This window comes from Melozone crissalis, unplaced genomic scaffold, assembly GCF_028551555.1.
Source record: "Melozone crissalis strain CALT ecotype California unplaced genomic scaffold, PUWL_Pcris_2 ptg000012l_1, whole genome shotgun sequence".
NCBI classification, from domain to species: domain Eukaryota; kingdom Metazoa; phylum Chordata; class Aves; order Passeriformes; family Passerellidae; genus Melozone; species Melozone crissalis.
In genome coordinates, this window is record NW_026535790.1 from 1,233,540 (window position 1) to 1,253,196 (window position 19,657).

General features: G+C 52.8%; 1 protein-coding gene and 1 long non-coding RNA gene across 2 annotated transcripts in view; both read right to left on the reverse strand.

The window, feature by feature from the left end:
• The window catches only part of RAB40C (RAB40C, member RAS oncogene family), a 33,975-nt gene extending 19,771 nt beyond the window's left edge, over window positions 1-14,204 (reverse strand). The window contains exon 1 of the mRNA XM_054270864.1: window positions 13,926-14,204. Coding sequence (XP_054126839.1) covers window positions 13,926-14,079 — 154 coding nt within the window. The 5' untranslated portion in view covers window positions 14,080-14,204. The remainder of the gene's footprint in view (window positions 1-13,925) is intronic.
• A 4,129-nt stretch (window positions 14,205-18,333) lies between these two features.
• Window positions 18,334-19,541, reverse strand: LOC128933884 (uncharacterized). The gene is made up of 2 exons (XR_008482808.1): window positions 19,452-19,541; window positions 18,334-19,339 (listed from the first exon to the last, which is right to left on the reverse strand). It is a non-coding gene; the product is annotated as an uncharacterized LOC128933884 (long non-coding RNA).
• Between the last annotated feature and the right edge of the window lie 116 nt (window positions 19,542-19,657).

Here is a 19,657-nt window from a genome sequence, read left to right on the forward strand (position 1 = left end):
CAGCCCCATTCCTGCAGCAGAGAGATGACCTGGCACAGAGGGATCTGCTGTACCAATCCTGTACCTGCCAGCCTGGCACAGAAGGATCTGCTGTACCAATCCTGTACCTGCCAGCCTGGCACAGAGGGATCTGCTGTACCAAGGCTGTACCTGCCAGTCTGGCACAGAGGGATCTGCTGTACCAAGGCTGTACCTGCCAGCCTGGCACAGAGGGATCTGCTGTACCAAGGCTGACATCAGACACCCAATTCCCCTCCACGGAGCTGAGTTTCATGCTTCTGGGCAAGGTTCAGGGGAATCCCAAACCTTTCTTTCTTTTCCAGTTGCTCTAAGGAAAACCTAAGAAAGCAAGTCATTTTCCCATGGGAATCCACAGGATGTGTTATAGGAAACTCTGATCTCTTCCAAATTACTCATGCCAAGCACAACACACTTGGCATCAGTATCACCTGAAAACTCCACACCCAACCTGAGCTGACTTAAAGCTTTCACCCAAAAGATGACACTTGATGTGAACAGGGAAAGTAAAACCCCTCCAAGAGAAATGGTAACTCTTTCCCAACACTTGATACCCCTTTATATCAGGCTGTTCCCTCTCCCCTGGGAATTCAGGGCTGGGACACACGTGTATGTCTACCCTGCCAAGCTTCTGCTCTGCACCTGCATGAGCAGCAAAAACACAAAGGAGGAGGCAGCAGCCAAGCAGGTACATGGGTCTGGAAGTCACACTGGAAAAGGGAGAAACACAAGGGAGATGTGCATTTCATGCTCTCCCTTTAAAGAGGTTGATCTCTTAGGAAAATCGCTTTAAACAGCTCAAGTGAACAAAGCTCTGTAAATTTTTACTACTGAAACATGGTGGCCTCTGGGTTTTGTGTGGGTCTTTGTTTCAGAGAAGAGGAGACAAGTTTGCAGGTGTAAGTCATCAGGTGGCTCTGCCCTAACACCTGGGTGGAGGCCAGGAGGGCACCTCCCCTTAACAAGGCAGGTTTGAGCAAAACCCCAGAGCAGCAAGTGCCTCTTTCCTCCTTCAGCTTCCCAAGGTGATCCCACTGCCCTGGGGGAGGGAGATTCCAGCTCCCAGGGTAATGCCAGAGCCAACACTGCTGCTGTGGTCACTGGTCCACATCAAGTGTCCTCCTCCAAGGATGCTCCAATGATCCAGGGCCCAGCTAACACAGACATCACAAAGGTACAACCAGGGACGAAGGGCTCAGCCCACATTAACCAAGCCAGCAGCAGGATTTCCTGAGACCTTCCCCAAAAGCTGCCAGCACCATCTCCAGTGGGTATCTGCAGTGTGTCTAAGAAGAACATAATTTATTCATAAATCTGAGCCAGAAGACATTCCAGGTGATGCTCAAAAATCTCTTTCCAAAGGAAAAAAAATTAAAAGTAGTAAAAATAAATTAATGTACTCAAGAGAAACATTGATATAGTTTTAAGACTTAAAGCTTGCTTTCCTTCTGAGAGAGACTCCTTGTCACTTGCAGTCATTTCCAGTTTGTGTGAGTCAGATTGGTCAAAGATGCTTTTTCCACCTCATTTCTTACATGAATGTTTCTGCTTGTGGGAGCTTGGAATCCACCTCGCTGTTAGTCCACCCACAAAAAACCCCAGTGCACATTATTTTAACTTCATTAAAACTCAGTTCCCCCAGCTTGCAGACATGTGCTATATGATGCAACCTCAGCTTTTTTCCTCCTTTTAAAGATTAAATTTGGTTTCATTTATTTATAATTCAAAAGAAGATAACCAACCTGCTTGCAAAGAGATACATAAGGTCAACAGGCAAAACTGGAGGTATGCAGTGATGATGAGCCAAGGCCAAACCTTTACTCAATGCATCATATAAATAAGAAATAAGATAAACTGAGTGGACTTTTGTTACCTGACTAATGCTGCAATTCAGTGGATTGTTCCTTTATCTACAGACATAATTAAGTCAGAGTGGCTGCATTCTGCAACTCTTGATGGCATCTGAGCACTCAGAAGAGGGCTAAAGGTGAGCTGTGCCTGGCCCCTTGCAGCCCTGCAGAAATGCTCTGCTTGACTGAGAAATCTCAAGGCTGGCCCAGAAGCCACAGAAAGACTCAGTGTGTCACCACAGAGCCTCACCCAGCCAGCCTGGTGATGGACTTTGGTTTGTGACTGTCATTAGTGCAGCTGAAGCCACCACACCACAGATGTGTAACTGAAAAAGCTGCATTTCCCCCCAAACACCCTGGACTCCTCTGTTTGCTCACAGGTCATCAGCTCTGTACAAGGTCTGGGGCGCTCAAAAGGCCTCACTAAAGGTTTGTAGGTTTAGTGCCACACTGACCAGTGGCTGCTGGGCAGAGGGGACAGCAGAGGGCTGGAATGAAAACATAGAGAATACACATCAAATATTTAACTTGCTGAGATTTCACAGTGAACTCGAGTGAGCAGCTGTGAAGGGCTGGTCATGCTGTGTGGCAGCAGAGAGGAGCCTCGAGAGAAAGGGACACAGAGCTCTGGGAGCAGGGAGCTGACAGATTCACACATGCCATGATTATAAAACACCAACAGTATCCAGCCAGGAATTTGTAACCTGTGTCGTGACAATCCCTCCTTACCACACAGGGAAGGATCAAAGCCACAATCACTCAGTGTGCAGCTGGGCTTAAGGCATGTTCTCACTGCCACAAAGGTAGATAAGCACCCAGGAACACTTCAGAGTGGGTCAATGGACTGCAAATCCTTTACTGTGTGTTTGCAAAAGGAAAATATCAAGGATGAATCTCTGGTGAAGCTTCTCAGCACCAAGGACTCCAGGAGCTGTGACCAAGCAGGGATGGGTAAATTTGGTTTTAAAACCTTATCAACAGCTTTGTCAACGCTGTGGATGCCAAGAACACCACAGCAATTGTGAATTTTTGTGAGAACATAAACCATGCATGAGAGCTCTGTCCCTTCCAGCCAGGGGTCCCCAGGAGGGGTCTGGTGAGGGTGTCCCCTCCTCTGAGCCCTCTTGCAGGGCTGGCACAGCCTGGCTGGGTGTCACTCAGGCTCCCCCTGGCACACCTTTGGGGACATGCCAGCATGTTTTCTGTCACATAGACTAGCTGTCATCTTACTGGTGTGTATGCAAGACATGAGCTGCTGAAAGGTCCCTCCCTCTCCCTCCAAAGGGCCTGTGCCAACCTTCCTGCTGGATTCAAAAAGGGAAAACCAATCTGTACTGCACACAGTGCAGAGGCTGCCCCTTCTCCAGTGCTGGAACTGGAGCCCTCTGCACTCTGCTAAGTCCAGCCCAAGGCCATTAATGCAGAAATTAATTTATCCCAAATGCCAGTGATACCCCAGCAGTGTCCAAAGGCTCCTTGTGGATTAAAATGTCTTATTTTATGGTTTTGTTGTTCTGGGTTTTTTTACAAGCCCTCACCAGCCTATGAGTGAAAAGGCAGAATTCACCTAACAGAATTGTTGGTTGTGGGTAAAAGCTGATAGAGGAGGACTTGTTGCTTCACTTCTAGTCAAACAAGGCAGACTGGCATGGAAACCACAGGTGGCCAGGAGCTGCTGAAAGCATGTTCAGAGCAAACAGGTCTAACCAAGTGTACTAATCCAACACCAAACCCACTCCCAGGCAGAAGGAGCTGCTGGGCCAGCACCCAGGTTATGCATGCACCCACAGAGGCAGGTTTAGGATCCTCCAGTTTCACAAGCACTTTAAAAACAGACAGAAACATCTGTAAGAAGATACCACAAGTGCATTATCTTCCACCCCAGCTTAGAGGAGTAGTTACTGTCTCTGTCATCTGTAAGTGATACTAAATTGTTCAGAAAAAATTCGGTATGAGGCACAACATAACAGATGTTGCAAATGTGGCATCAACATAACAGATGAAAAAAAGAGAATTCAAGCTATTCAAATAGCAACTGATGAAGTCACCCAACCTTAAAAAGTGTGTACAGCAGCACATTAACAGCAGCAATTGAACTAGTCAGCTCAGAGATGTGAGCCACGGGAAAAATCCCTTCCAAACAACACATGAGCTCATCCTTTTGAGTCATGCATTCAATTACCTACTCTTTAAAGAGAGAAACAAATTATCATCACCAACAACAGGGGTCAACCAAACATAGGTGGATTCATCCCAGGTCTGTGTCAGTTTACTTCACAGTATCACCACCCTGTTTTGAGCAGGATGAAAGAAGTTTCCCAACAGCATCACAGCAGAACAGCCCAGCTGTGCCTGCAGAGCTGGGACTGAAGGTCAGCAAATATGTGATTTACCTCTGTGATCCTGTCCTGCACCCTAGCTGAGCTTTGGGAACGGGATCAAGAAACCCAACGAGCTGCCAAGCACCCCGTACAGACACCTGTTGAAACTGAGACAGAACAAACGCCCTTCAATTATCTGTAGTTACCCAGATTTGTACATTTTCTCCTGAAAAACATACTCCATCTTCCATTCACAGCTGCTTCATTTCAGCTGAGAGGGATTTCAATTATCTGTAGTTACCTAAATTTGTAGATTTTTTCCTGAAAAACATACTCCATCTTCCATTCACAGCGCTTCATTTCAGCTGAGAGGGATTTCCATTTAGCCTGGAAGCCTTTCACAGGAAGGCTGCTCACATCAGTTCCCAGGCATCTTCATCTCCAGCTGAGAGGGTTTGGAGGTGGGGATCTCCGGCAAATAATTGCTTGTTTGGTTTTGTAACCAGCCAAAAGGAAAACATTGATTTGGAGACCTCGAAGAAGGGCGGATTTGCAGATTTCACTTGCTCACTGTTTGCTGCAAGCCCAGCACCGTTCCAGCAGCTATATGGTCCTCACACAGAGGAACTTTGTTCTGGGCACACTTAAGGGGGACAATTGCATCAGAAAATGGCATTTGAAGCCAGGAGCAAATCTGTTCCTAAAGCTCCAACAATTTCAGCAGACACCCGGGAAATCCCAGAAACAGTCCAAAGTCAGTCCAGAACCAGGGATGTGAAGTGGATTTGTGCTTTAGAAGAAAATCAAGAATGATTTTATGCACAGAAGCGACAACAAACAAAAGAGTTTCTTCATGCCTTGCAATTCAGATCTCCATAAAAACCACACAGCTGCAGGCAGAAACAAAGGCAGCCTGTGAGGGAAATCAGAGGGCACCATAACAGTCTGCATTGTTGCTGGATGACCGTACAAACATCAAGATATGCTGGGAGACAAAAAAATCCCCAACACTCGAAAAAATCCAAGCGTTTGTCCAAAATACTTTGAATATCCTATCTCTCCACAGTTACCCTTCTGTGGATACTGTGCAGGGGAATGCTGCCCTGCAGCATCAGAGCCTCGTGGCAGCCCCACACTGTGCCTGGGCAGCCTGCAGGGTGCAGAGCATGGTGCCAGCCTCAGGTGCACACACCTGCTCAGGGATCCTGCAGGGGCTGCCTCTGATCCCTGGCATCCCCAACTGTCGCAGACATTTTTTCACAGAAATCCTTTCTTTGGGATTCGGCATCTTCTGAGAAGCAGAAGCCCCAGAAGAGAATGTAAACAATTGTTATCAGCTGCTGTAGAATGCAATAAGATGCACCTGTGATTAGTTCGTATTCCATGTGTACCATTAAGAGCCAATCACAGAGCAAACTCTCTAGAACACAGAAACAGAGAATTCTCTTGTTTTTAAATTCTTTCTTTCTATTCTTAAGTTAGCAAGCATCTACAACTTCTCTCTTTATTCTATTTAGTATAGTTATAATGTATTATACATCATATATCAATAAATCCAACCTTCTAATCAAGAAATAAGATTCTCGTCTTTCTCTCACCCCAGCGACCACCTCAAGTCGCTGTAATACCCAACCACACCTCACTGGCATTTCTGGGTTTTGCCAGCAACAAAACAGCATTTCCAGAGCCATGCTCCTCACCCAAACACCCAGAGAGAGCTGCAGCCCTCAAGCTGGGTGTAGACAGGTTGAGCAGACACTTGCAGAGCTCCCAGAACAGCCACAGAGATTCCACTCCCCAGGAATTTCTCTGGCTCCCAAGTTGGGTCTGGCTGCACCAACCACAGCCAGGAAAGGGCTGCTGCATGTTGGGAGCACCAGGATGGCTGCTAACACTGGTTTCACCTTTCCATGGGCTCTTTCCAATGACAACAAATCTCCAGGGGCCTGACTTACAGTGCATGGCAGGTGTGCTCAGCTCTCCCTCCTTGTCCCTGAAGGATGGACTGGCCCTGTTGGCACAGCAAGCACCTCACCACACACCTGTATAAACTCTGCTGCCTCACAGCAGCTCTCTCCAGCCTGAAACCAGGTTTTCCAAGCCCAAATTGGAGCCTCCCAGGTCCCCTCCTGACCTACAGGTCAAAGATCTCACTCCAGCTACCCTGGCAGCCACTCTGGAACACTTTTGCTGCCACCAGGGAAAAGCCAGCATTTGACATTTAAAAAAAAATAGAAGAAAGTAGTGAATTTCAGCCTTTTAATACAGATGAGTCCTACAAGAACACAAGTGTGTCTCACCCACAGAGGTGTTCCACAGCAAACACATTTGCTGGCAGGGTGAGCAGCACAGGTAAGATCTACCCTGCAGAGTTTCATCTCTGTGCCACAGCACAGGCCTGCAGTTTCCTGGATGGATTTTACCAATGAGTTACTCAGGCAGCTTGACAATGTAGGAAAAACAACAACTCTTGGGACAAGAGAGGATTTAAGATTAAATAAATGATGGGCAAAATGGGATGAGGAGTGGGTTGCTGCACTTTCTTTGTTGATTGCTTGGTTTGGTTTTTTTCCATCTAGTTCTGTATCCAGCCCACTTGGCCTCCACTCCAGAACCATGGGCAAAAGGCCTGTTACAGGTGCTGCTACAGCTGGTACCAAAGGAAACAAGGCAGGGTAATTTCTGTGCCCAGGACTGAGCAGGGAGCAGGGCCAATCACCTGCACAGAGAGGCAAATGGTACAACAAAGCCCCAAATGGTGCCAGGAACCCAGCAGCCTGGCTGGAAACAAGTTAAAATCCCTAAAAAAAAAAAGGATTTTTTTGAACTCTGCATTTTATTTAAAAGGTTACCCCAAAGATGCTCAGAACCTTCTGTTAAACTGCTATTTAATTACAGCCTTTCAGTGTGCTCTTTCTGCCTGTCTCCTCCTTAACCACTGATGGTTTAAGCAGCAAATATTATGTTTGAATTGCACAAAGACTTTTGTCCCAATTCAGTGCCCAATCCTGCACAGAACATGCGGGACATTAAGAATTTCAGGTGTTATATTTATAGAAGAACAGGTGTCAAAGTTTTAAAATGATCTAACAATATCTAGAATGGACCAATGGAAATGAAACAAAGATGAAGCAGAAAAGAGGAAGAAAATCTCAAAAGCTGTGGCTATGTAAAAATCCTTTTAGCAAACAGAAGCTCTATAGGAACAAACAATCTCCAAGCTATGTTGCAACCTTACTCTTTACTACAACTTTTGCAGAAGCAAACAGACTCTTTGATGGATGTTTCTTGCCTTGAGCCACCACCCTGTGTGCCCCAGGGTAATTTTCTTTCAGGTGAGTCTCACCTTACAGCAAAGCCTTTAGCAAAACAAAGCGGAAGGTTTTCACATTGGAGCTTCCTCCCTCCTCCAGTGCCTGCAATCACACAGGAATTGATATGACATAATGCTCCTCTGGAGTGCCAGGGGACAGCGAGGGGTAAAGGAAGAGAAATCCAGATTTTAACCAGCAGGGTGATAAAAGCACAGCCCAAAGCCTCAGCTCAGAGCCTAGCTATTCTCAAGTGCAATGGAAAGATGCTCTGCTGTTCTGAGAGATCGAGGCTGCAGAGGAAAACATGCCAGGGAACAGCTGGAAACAAAAGCTGGAGGAGGAGGAGGAGGAGGAGGAGACTAACTTCCGTGCAGCTTTTTCCTATGCAGCTTAAATACTGAACCAACCAAAAACCTCCACACCAGGAGAGGTGAGGACAATTTTGGTGTGGAATCTGGAGAGAGCAAAACCTGCCTGCTTTTTACAAACAAAAACCACAGCAAAACTTTTAATCCCAGTTATCAGAAGAACATTCCACCCATTTCAGCTTTGTACTGCTCAGCTCCCATCACCTTTGTGCACTCAGGGCTCTGGAACACGTTTACAGCCATAAAAGCACAGCTTTTATAGAGGGATTAGGGGTGGTGAGAACTCTGCAGTGCAACCCAGAACTTTGCAGAGTAGGTCCCTCCCCAGCTTTATAAAATCTCCACAAAAACACAACCCTCCTCAGAGGTTCTGCACACATAACAACCTACACTGCTGTGCACATCTAATCCTGACTAGAGAGACACACCAAACCTGCCACTCACTTTGGGGGTTGGGTTTTGGCTTGATGGGGATTTTTTTGTTTGTTGGCTTTGTTTTGGAATTTAAGTTTAAATCACAGCTGGTCAGTCCCACAACAAGCAGGGCTGGAGGTTCAGCACTTATCTTTGGAACTAATTTTTCACACAAAGGTTATGCAGTAAACAATGGAGAAACAAGAGATGCTGGAGCTGTTTCTGAGTTGCCTGCTCAGATGAGATCAGCTCTGCGTCTCTGATGACAGGGAAGTGAACATCCCTGAAGGACACTGATGCAAGTGCTGGCAGACAGCAGGAATTGCTGCAACAACCACTCTGCACTCTGCAAGCCATCCAGAGAGGTTTCCAGCAGCACAACCAGCACAGTCCAGCTGAAACATTTCCTGCACATCAGTTGTGCAGCCACTACAGGAACGTGATGGCTGGGCTGCACTTGGAACACTTTGCCTCAATCCTCCTTGCACCAGAGAGCTAAAGCCTCAAACTGAAACATTATTCCAAGCATTATTCCAAAGAATACAGTCCTGCCAGAAAACAAAGAGCAGTTTCCATGGGTGTGCAACAGCTGAAGCAGTGGGGCAGCCACGGCCAGGGACAGGGCTGCTCCAGCAGAGCAGGACACACCGGGTGGGAGCAGGCCAGGTGAGGAGGAGGAGGCTGCAAAGCAGCACCAGAACCAAGGCTTCCCTCCCTGCTGATGCCAGAGAGCCCTGACAGCGCAGCAGCACCAGGATGAGCACTCAGCTGCTGTCAGAAACCCAGGCTCAGCACCTGCAGCTCTCATGCCTATGCCCAGCAGGTGCCACTACATCAGTGCTGGCCCTGGCTGAGGTTTCACTGCACACGGGGTCAGCCAGCAATTCCTGTCTGCTCAGGAGGGTCAGCCAGTATGAAGAGATGTCCTGTGCTTACACAAGTTCAAGTTTAGAGCAGAGCTGCTCAGCTGCACACTTTTTAAGGCTGTGAAAAGCAAGCCAGTGTAGCAGGACCTGCAGCCAAACACGGCAGCACCACAGAGGCTGCAGATCAGAAGCAAGAACCATCTCCATGGTCAGTCTTGGAAACCCAGCAGGCAAGGAGCAGAAGCACTGGGAAACATCCCTTCACATGCCCTCCATGGCAGCAGGGAGGATCACACAAAGTGTCTCTTCACCCTCTGCCTGGGCAGGCTGCTGTAGGACAGGTTATCTCCTGCTCGGCATGGAACTACCAGGGGAGGTTCTGGCTGCACGCTGGTGCCTGAGGGGTCACAGGACAGATCAGGAGAGGAGCTGCTGTAAAGGAAGACTTGAAAGAAACATCTTAGAGATCTCCAGATTCAGACAGTTGCACAAAAACAACCAGAGGGAGAAGACATCCAAAGCTGTGGATCACTCAAATAAACAACCTGGTAATTAACAGCAGCCCCCAGGCAAACAGTGGCGGCTGGAAGGGACCGACCACCTCCAAGGGCTGGGCAGTGTCTTCAGCTGCCTCTCCCGTTCCTCCTGGCCAGGAAAAGGGCAGGAAGCTGCACTGCCCCAGCCCTTGCTCCTGGCAGGGAACCCAAGCCCTGGTGGGCTTGTTGCTGCCCAGGAGCTGAATTCCTGCACCTCTACTGTTGGGGAAGAGTTCTTGGGAAAGATCCAGTTTCCACCCGAACCATAAAATCTGTCAGCAGCACCTCAGGTGCCTCTTCCCTGACATTGCCTGGGTCTGGATAGCAGTAGGATAGAGAGCACCAAAGGATGGTGCCTGAATAAAGGTACTAAAGCCCAGCCAAGGGACAAGGTTGAAAGGAGGTACTGGGACTCCTGCACTAGGGCTGGTGTCAGCACCAACTCTGTGCAGGGCAGGGCTCTCATTTCAGCTTTTGTGTGCTCACTGCAAGATCAGAGTGAGGACATTGGCTGCATCCTCATCACTTTCTTAATACAAGCTGAGGACAGGGAAAATAAAAATAAAAATCCACCCCCTTTCCAGTCAAAGCCATCTGCTCCAAAACACGCTCTACTCTCTCCCTAACACACATTTCTGCTTTCCTGTGGGAACAGCAGCAGGTGAGGGGGAAGGCAGCGGCAGAAAAAGCCCTCCATCATGTGAGGAGGGGCACATCACCCTCAGTGTGTGGTGAGCCCAGCCCTGGCCCTGTTCTGGGGCACCAGCCCGGTCTCCCAGGGCAGCCCCAGCCCTCTCCTGCCGGGCACTGAGAGCTGCCCTGACTCACCAGGGCTCAGCTCAGGGCTGGCTGCTCCTGCAAGCCAACAAACCTGCTGGGTGAGCTCATTCCAGCACATGAATAACCAGCTACTCGAGAGTGGATGTGTGACACGGTGGTGACAAAGCCACCACGGGTCCCTCAGGTGAGGAGCAGCCTCCATGGCATGCACACTGTCCCTGCTTCACCTGCAGCTCCACCACATCCATGGCCCAAACCACCCCAGGACCAGCACATTTCTGTCCTGCTTCAGGGCTTGGGGATGGATGAGGACAGCTGTGTGAGCTGTGCAGGGCACTCACCCTCAAGTAAAGCAGTTTAGTCTGGTGTAACCCTGTGGCTCACAGCACAGAGCAGCCCCTTCCTGCACCTGGGGAGAAGGAGCCAGCGCTGACAGCACAGAGGGCATTCAGGGAAAATGCAGGATTTCAGGTTCCCAGGTGAGATCCTCCAGCTGTCCAGAGCAGCAGAACCTCTCAGAACAGCATCCTGCCTCCACAACTACACATTTGGGAAAGGGAGGGTGAAAGCTGGGAAGAAGGACAACGTTGCAAGCCCAGAAGAGCATTAATGTTCTCCCTGTCCAAACAATAGTTTGGAAGAGAGGCTTAATTCAGGATCTTCTGTGGATGGCCAAGAAAAGGCAAAAGCTAAGTCCAAACCAGTTACAATATGCAGGGAGCATGCTTGGTGATGCTCCTGGAGACTGATACACTCTCCATAGCTCAGCATGACCCTAGTAAGGAACACACAAGTGACACCTGGACGTCAGTTTCCTCCTCAAAATGCCACCTTTTTGTCACTAGAAGTTCCATACTCACTGGCCTCACAGCTTGGTGCAGCAATGGTGCTCACATCTCCTGCACCAGGAGTAACAACCACCTCTGCTCCCACAGAGGAGCTTTATTTTGCCAGCAATCTAAAGAAAGGACATTGCTGAGGCCTTGCTATGCACCACAGGAACTGCAGGGGCCAATACAAGATGTGCCTGATTTAGACTGAGGTGCCAAGCTCCAAGGCTGTGCTGAGAAGTGACATTGCTGTTCAGGGATCCTGAAAAAGGATGGACAGAAGCCCCTATGGTGCTGTGTGACAGACACAGCTCCCACTGCACCCCAGGCTCTCAGATACTGGACACAGGCAGGCAGAGGCTGCTTACAGCACCTAAAATCCAACAGAGAAAGGGCTTTTCATCACTCAGCTGTGTGCTGATCCAATACTCAGTGCCCACGGAGCAGAGAGGAATCCCTGGATCCATTTTCTAATAGGCTGGGTAAGAGCAGCTAAAATACAGAGCAGCCAAAACACAGAGCTACATTTACAGAGCTTCACTTCTGAGGGTGTGCCTTCCCGAGCTGGAAAGGACAATCCATTCCATGCTGCATCACAAAACCTGGCTGCTCACAACTGTTTCCACAAGAGCAAAAGCAGCAGACCCCAACCAGACAGAGAAGGCAAATGCTCTCTCTCCCATCCTGCCAAGGTCAGGGACCTGAGCTCCACATGAGACATCCCCACCACAAGAGCAGCTCAAAGCACACACCAGTTGTACTTTCTGCACTGACCAAAACAGTGGGAGATGACACAACACTCATTTTAAAATTGGGATGTGGGATCTGGGAGGGGATGAGGACAAGGACAACGTGCTTACAAGCAGATTTACAAAGACAACCTCCACATAACACTCTGGCACTGCTGTTTTGGGATGGCATTAGGGACGTGCCAAAGAGGACGCCAGGCTCGAGCTGTTCCCAAAACCCAAGAGCCCAGGGGATGGTGTCTGTCAGGGAAGGGAGCAGCATGCCCTGTCAGCACGTCCCAGCTGTGCCAGAGGCACAGGGAGTTCCACTGCCAAGGCTGTCAGCAGCATCAGCAGGATCAAATTCACTTGGATATCAAAGCCACTCCAGCTGATTATCCTAAAGGTGCGTCGCCTCCCAGAATCAACAGAAGCAGAGCCTGTCAGAGCATATATTACTGTGAAACAACAGTGTGTGACCTAATTCTCTAATTAGGAATGGGCTCAATTGCCCACAGAGGACAAGGGAAGGTTCTGATACTATTCACTGAGATTTCTTTTTCCAACAAAAAGATGCTGGCATTTAGTTGCTACAAAACAGTGGGTTCTGAGACAAAAGGTCTACAGCCATAGCCAAAATCCCCGTTCTTTGGGTGCAAACCAAAGACCCCACTTAACTCACTCCTTATTCCTACCCTGTCTGCTTCAAACCCACTTCAATCAGAAGACAATTCCAGCTGCAACACTTCACTTAAAAGAGCCACCCCGTTACACTCTACATAGTAAACACCAACCCCACGGAGCAGTTCCACAGCTCCCGGGTGAGGCAGGTTCTCCAGAAACACAAACTCTCTTCAGGGAAGCTCTGAAGTGCCCAGCACCTCCTCAAAGGCAAACCACACCAGCCCAGCCAGACACCCGAGGAGATGAACGATAGCAAAGCCTTCTCCTTCCTGAAGAGCTGCTCCCATTTCACAGGCAGCTCCACTTCTGAGTCACCACCTCCCCGTAAATCTCCGTGGAGCAGGTGTGCATTTGCATCAGCTCCTGGGGAGCTGAGGAGGACCGAGTGTGGTCGGAGCCACACCACTCTGCACGCTCCAAATTTGGCCAGCGCTGAGCACCAAGGAGCTCCCGATTCCCTCGGGTTCCTGTACAGGCAAAACTCGGTACTACCTGCTCCTGCCCTGGGCTGCAGCGATGATACAGGGTCCGAGCCCTTGGGGATGTTATTGTGCACGGAGGAGGGGAAGGATGACAGATTGACACCCACAGCAGGACCCGCACCCCGCCAGGCCGCGCTACACCGTAACTGCAGGAAATGCACAGCGCTGCTCCTTGGCTCTTAATTACGGTCTTGTGATAGCGTAGTTAATGGTCTGTCATGGGCTCCATTAGGAACCTCGACGCTGGCAGGAGGTGGATCAGCCAACGCGGCCGCTCCCGGTACAGCCACCGAGGCAGAGCGGCTCCGGGCTGGGAATCAGGCTCCAGTTCTTTTGTTACAGCCCCGGCTTCCTCTGGGAACGGCTCGGTCCTTGTGGGAGCCGGGGAGAAGCAGGGAGGGCAGCCCTGGGACCGCTCGGGAAGGGTCCGGCTGCGCATCCAGGGATTACATCAGACACCAGCCCCTCTGCCCGCATTCTCCTCCAGATTTGGGGCATTTCAAGGCGCTGAGGAGGCCTCTGAGCTGCCTGCCACGCGCTGCGCTCCCAGTTAATGAAAAAAAAAAACAAAGGAAAAAGCAAAACAACCCCTCCCTGGCCGCCAGCTCGGCGCTGGGGTGACGGCCCTCGGGGTCCCCGCGGGATGCGGTGACAGCAATGGCGGGGGAGGTGACAGCGGCAGGGGTGTGACAGCGATGAGGTCCCGCGGCCCGGTGCCCCCCAGTCCCCCTTACCGTTGCTGTAGGCGTAGGGGGACTCGGAGGCGCCGTCCTGCAGGCTCTCCAGGATCTCCCCCTTGCCCACGTCGCTGTCCCCCACCAGCAGGAACTTGAGCAGGTAATCGTAGCTCTTCACCGGGCTGCCCTGGGTGCCCATCCTGCCTCTCATCGGCGGGGCGGCCCGGCCCGCATCCTCCGCCCGCCAGCCTCGGGCTGCGGCCTCTGCCCCGCCGCCGCTCACCGCCGGCCGCGCATCTTCCGCCGGGGCCGCGCTGGGACCTGCGGCGGAGGAGGAGGAGGAGGAGAAGGCGGAGGAAGGGCCCGGCCCGGCCCGGCCCCGCAGCGCCCCCGCCGCTGACACGGCTCCGCTCCGCCCTCCCACTCGCACAAAGCGCCGCCGCCCCACCGGGCCCCGAGCCCGCTCCGCTCCGCCCCGCCGGGCCGCAGCACCGCGCCAGGTCAGCCCGAGCTCCGGTCCCGCCACCCACCTCAGCCGGGCAGGGCCGCCCCCGCCTCACGGAGCCGCCGTGTCCGCCCGAGCCCAGGCGGCGCCTCGGCCCCGCTCTCGCCGCTCCCATAGGCTAAACCGTACGTCAATCAGAAATTGCCCCGCCTCCCACAAATGTTCGCCGCCACCATAGGCTCAGACACACGTCAATCAGAAGCGCCCCGCCCCGACGCGCCCCTGAGAGCTCAAGGGGCAGGGCCAGCGGACGGCTGGGCGGCTGAGGACTACAGCTCCCGGCGTGCCTTGCGGGAAGCGGAGCGTGATGGGATAGCGAGTCGGGCGGGGTAGTGCTCGACGCGGGAGGGACTGGGGGAGCGGGACTGGGGAACCGGGATTGGGGGGAAACCGGGATTGGGGGGAAACCGGGACTGGGGGAAACCGGGACTGGGGGGAAACCGGGACTGGGGGAACCGGGATTGGGGGGAAACCGGGATTGGGGGGAAACCGGGACTGGGGGAACCGGGATTGGGGGGAAACCGGGACTGGGGGAACTAGGACTGGGGGAACCGGGATTGGGGAAGTGGGATTGGGGGAAGCGGAATTGGGGGAACCGGGATTGGGGGGAAACCGGGACTGGGGAACCGGGATTGGGGGGGAACCGGGATTGGGGAAACGGGACGGAGGGAACCGGGATTGGGAGAGCGGGATTGGGGGAGAGGGATTGGGGGAACTGGGATTGGGGGAGCGGGACTGGGAACCGGGATTGGGGAACTGGGATTGGGGAGGGGGACTGGGGGAGCGGGATTAGGGAACATCCGAGTGTGTGCGGGGCACCCAGGTGTCATCTAGGTTGGGGAGGCATCCACATGTGAGCTGAGCATCCAAATGGGAGGGGCACATAGATGCGGGCACATCCAGATGTGTGGGACATCCAAGAAGAGGCGGCGCCCAGGATTTGGGACATCCAGGAGTGAGAGATGTCCAGGTGGGTGGGTACGTGGGAGGGAGGGCATACAGGTGTCCTCCTCCAGATATGGGGTGGGCATGCAGAAAGAGGGGCACCCACAGTTTGGGGCATCCAGGTGGGTGATCATCCATGTTATGGCAGGCAGCGGGGTTTGGGGTGGGAGGTGTGTGCACCCCATTGTCGGTGGGGCAGGGGCAGCCATGGGGACATGCAGCGTGTCCCCAGGGAATGGGGCTGTGGGTGCTGTACCCGGCTGTACCTGGATGTTCTCCCCTGGAATCCCTTGGCACTGGGCTGAGGAACCACTCCCAAACCCAATCCCAGGGGATTCCCGATGGAAGGTGTGGAGGAACCCGTCCCTGCCATCACTGCTGACAAATCCCTGTGCTGAACAGAGCATCCAGAGCTGGGCATTTCACCATCCCTGTTCCCAGCCTGCTGCTCCCAGGGAATGCCATGCCCATGACCCACGTGCCCTGAGCCTGTGAGGATCCTGCAGCTCCTGGGGGAGCTCTGCAGGCTGCTCATGCCAGGGGGTCACTCATGGATGGAGAGGGAGAGGAGATGGATTCGAGGGGGATGTTTTTATAGAACCACAGAATGGTTTGTGTTGGAGGGACCTCAGAGACCACCCAGTGCCACCCCTGCCATGGCAGGGACACCTCCCACTGTCCCAGGTCACTCCAAGCCCTGCCCAGCCTGGCCTTGGGCACTGCCAGGGATGCAGGGGCAGCCACAGCTGCTCTGGGCACCCTGTGCCAGGGCCTGCCCACCCTCACAGGGAACAATTCCCAATATCCCATCCATCCCTGCCCTCTGGCAGTGGGAGCCATTCCCTGTGTCCTGTCCCTCCATCCCTTGTCCCCAGTCCCTCTGCAGCTCTCCTGGAGCCCCTTCAGGCCCTGCCAGGGGCTCTGAGGTGTCCCTGGAGCTTCTCCTCTCCAGGTGAGCACCCCCAGCTCTGCCAGCCTGGCTCCAGCCCTTGGAGCATCTCTGTGGCCTCCCTGGGCTCTCTCCAGAGCTGTTCCCTCTTACAGGGAGGGGGGGCTGTCCCCTCTTTGGGGGTCTCTGTCTGGCTCCGTCTCCTCTCCCACAGCCTGAGGGCTCCTGTGCTGCCCTAGAGCCCTGGCTCCCTTTGGGGCCTGTTCTGGTGAGGGGTTTGTGTCCTGTGGGCCAAGGGGATCCTCACCCTCAGCTGCTCAGTTTGGCTTCTCCACTGGCAGGGCCCAAACCCAGCCCCCCTCTGTGCCCTCTACCAGCTGCCACGGCTGCTGCCAAGCACAGTGAGAGCAGGGACAGGGGAAAGGAGCAGCTAAAGCCACCCCAAAGAGCAGCCAAAGAAACCCCAAAGAGCAGCTAAAGCCACCCCAAGGAGCAGCCAAAGAAACCCCAAAGAGCAGCTAAAGCCACCCCAAGGAGCAGCCAAAGCACACCCAAGGAGCAGCTGAAGCACACCGAAGGAACAGCTAAAGCCACTCCAAAGAGCAGATAGATTTCTGATGTCCTCCTGCAGCCACTGCCATCCCTGCCACTGCATTGCCAGGGTAAAGGGGCTTGCAAGGTGAAGCCTGTGCAGAAACACCCATCCAGGGCACAGCCTGGTGGGCAGAGCAGGGCAAGGGGAGAGGGGGACATGGGGATGTTTTTTTTCTCCAGGAGGAGAGAAAAGCCTCATTTCTGTCCAACAGCCCAATGGATCCAAAGCAGTGCAAATGGACAGGAGAGGATGAGCAGCAATCTCCTCTATTTTATCTCTCTTTTCTCAGCCTCTGGGTCTCAGTCCTGCTGCTCCACAGGGCAGCCAAACCCTCACTCCTTCCAGGGATTTCTCCTGTCTTGGTGGGATGGTGGGAACCAAACAGAGCCCAGCCAGGTGGGAATTGTGGCAAGAGGTGGGAGGCAGAGGGAGAGGGAAAATCCTGGCAGAGGCTCCTGGCAGGGGTTTGCTGCAATGTGGGGAGTTTGTCACAGCCATGCATTCAGCTGGGAGAGGGAAAAGGAGAAAGGGGTGGAATTCAAGGGAGTGAGTGCTCTGGTGTGAGGAGGGAAGGAGTGGCCAGAAGGATCCACCACTCCCAGGCCCAGCTTGGGCTGCTGCTCAGATTGTGCAGAGGATTGTCCCCTGTCCTGCCCCTCACACTGAGCACACCCCATGGGCAGGGCAGGCCCATGGGACACCAAGGATCCCCCTCTGAATCACAGAACACCCAGAGCTGGGGGAGCATCACTTCAACCATCTCCCAGGCCTGAGGTGGCATCATTGGATCCTCCTTGCACAAGCTTTGTGGTTTGGCCTTGGCAGAACAATTATAGGTGGACAAATGCTGAAATACCCCAGTGTGTGAGAGCAGAGGTGTGGGAGCTGCCCAGCCAGGCCCTGGGATGGGCATGAACAGCCTGGATCAGCTGAGGCTGCAGCAGCTGCCCTGCCTGTCCCTGTGCTGCTCACAGCACACTGTGCTCTGCAGCAAGGCAAGCTAGAGTTAAGGGCTGGGTGTTCCTCCCAACATCTTTATTCTGGAGTTATCAAAATCCATTTAAATTCTGATTAAAAGGTTGAATTAACCAATAAAACCTATCAGTATAACAAAGCTCTCCATCCCTAAACTTGCACACAAGCACTGGAATGTGCAGCATTCCTCAGCCCTGCTGCAGCTGGCACTGGCACTGTCCTGCTGTGCCACCACTCCTGCCTGCACAACTGGAGCTCTGATGAGCCTGAAGCCAGGCAGGGCTCGTTCCTGGACTGGTGCACAGGACTGTGTGTGTTTCACATCACCAGGCTGTGTTTCACATCAGGGCTGCAGGAGGAAGGAAGTCACCTTCAGCTGGGGCTGGTGGTGACATTTAGAACAAGCCCTGTGTCACTGCTGTGGGAGCACTCTGCTCCTGCTGAACGCCTGGTGCCTCACGTGAGGGAAGGAAAATGCACAGTGGCTTTGAACTTCCCTGCCAAACCTCATCACAAACACTCACACACTTCTAATGAAACTCTCAATGAGTCAGTGCTCTTTTATAATACTTTACTCAAAACCAGAAAACACTGTGAGGGGGATTGATTACAAGAACTGTGAAGTTCTCACGAACTTCCCCAGTGCCAGATGTTCAATAACAGTGGATGGCAGAGGAGCTGCAGCCTGTCCCTGCCCCGAGCTGGGCCTGGGTTCTGCAGCTTCCCCCAGACACCTCCACTGCTCCCCAGTACCTGCCCTGGGATGCAGGGGAGTGTTCTGTCACCTGCAGCACTCATCAGTGCAGGAACACTCCTCTTATTTAGCTTGCTGAGATGGTAAATGGGGAGTTTGAGCTTTCCTGCTTTGAGGCTCAGGCGTGGATAAGGGCTGGAGCCAAAGGTGACAGACTCTTGCAGCAACCCCTAATGCAGAATGGCGAGCTAGAGACAAAGGTGGTGGGCACTGTTCTCATCCAGGAAGGCAGATCAGCTGCCCACATGGGGCTTGGACTGCTCTGAATGTGTTTATCCTGCACCCAAAGCTCGCAATCCAGCTGGGAAGCCCTGTGGCCTCCTGTCGTGTGGGAGATGAGCTGAGACCCAGAGCCATCCCCTGTGTGTGCACAGCACACTCCCCCTGCACAGCCCAGGGCTCCACACTCTGGGCTGCTCCCTGACCCTGCAGACCTGGACACTGCCAGGTTTGGGGGTGCTGCTCCCCCTGTGAGCTCAGCACAGGCAGGAGTGTGGCAGCAGAAAGGGCTCTCTGCTCCCAATCCCAAAAAAGGACCAAGGAGCAGGAAAGGGATCTGAGTCAATGCACAGGCACCCCCTAACCAAGGCTTTATCCCCCAAAAGGCAAAGGGGCTGCTAGCAATGCCTGAAGAGGGGGAACAGGAGCAGAGATGGCACAGCACTGCCAATGCTCACATTCCTGAGGCAATCTGAGTCACGGTGTCACCGAGCTCTGCACAACACCAGGATGAGAGTCATGAACTGAAACACCTCAAACCCTGCTGGGAGAGGGAACAGCCTTTCACTGAGGGGGTCACCAGGCACACCTTTCACTGTGGGGGTCACCAGCCACACCTTTCACTGAGGGGGTCACCAGCCACACCTTTCACTGAGGGGGTCACCAGTCACACCTTTCACTGTGGGGGTCACCAGCCACACCTTTCACTGAGGGGGTCATCAGGCACTGGCACAGGTTGTTGGAGCTGCCATCCTTGGAGATAGCCCAAAGCCATCTGGACACAGTCCTGGGTGGCCCTGCATGAGCAGGGGCTGGAGCAGATGATCACAACCTCCAGCAGCTCCCTGGGATGGTGTGACCAGCAGGTCTGAGCACAAAGGCTAAATCATTGAGGGATAGAGTTAAG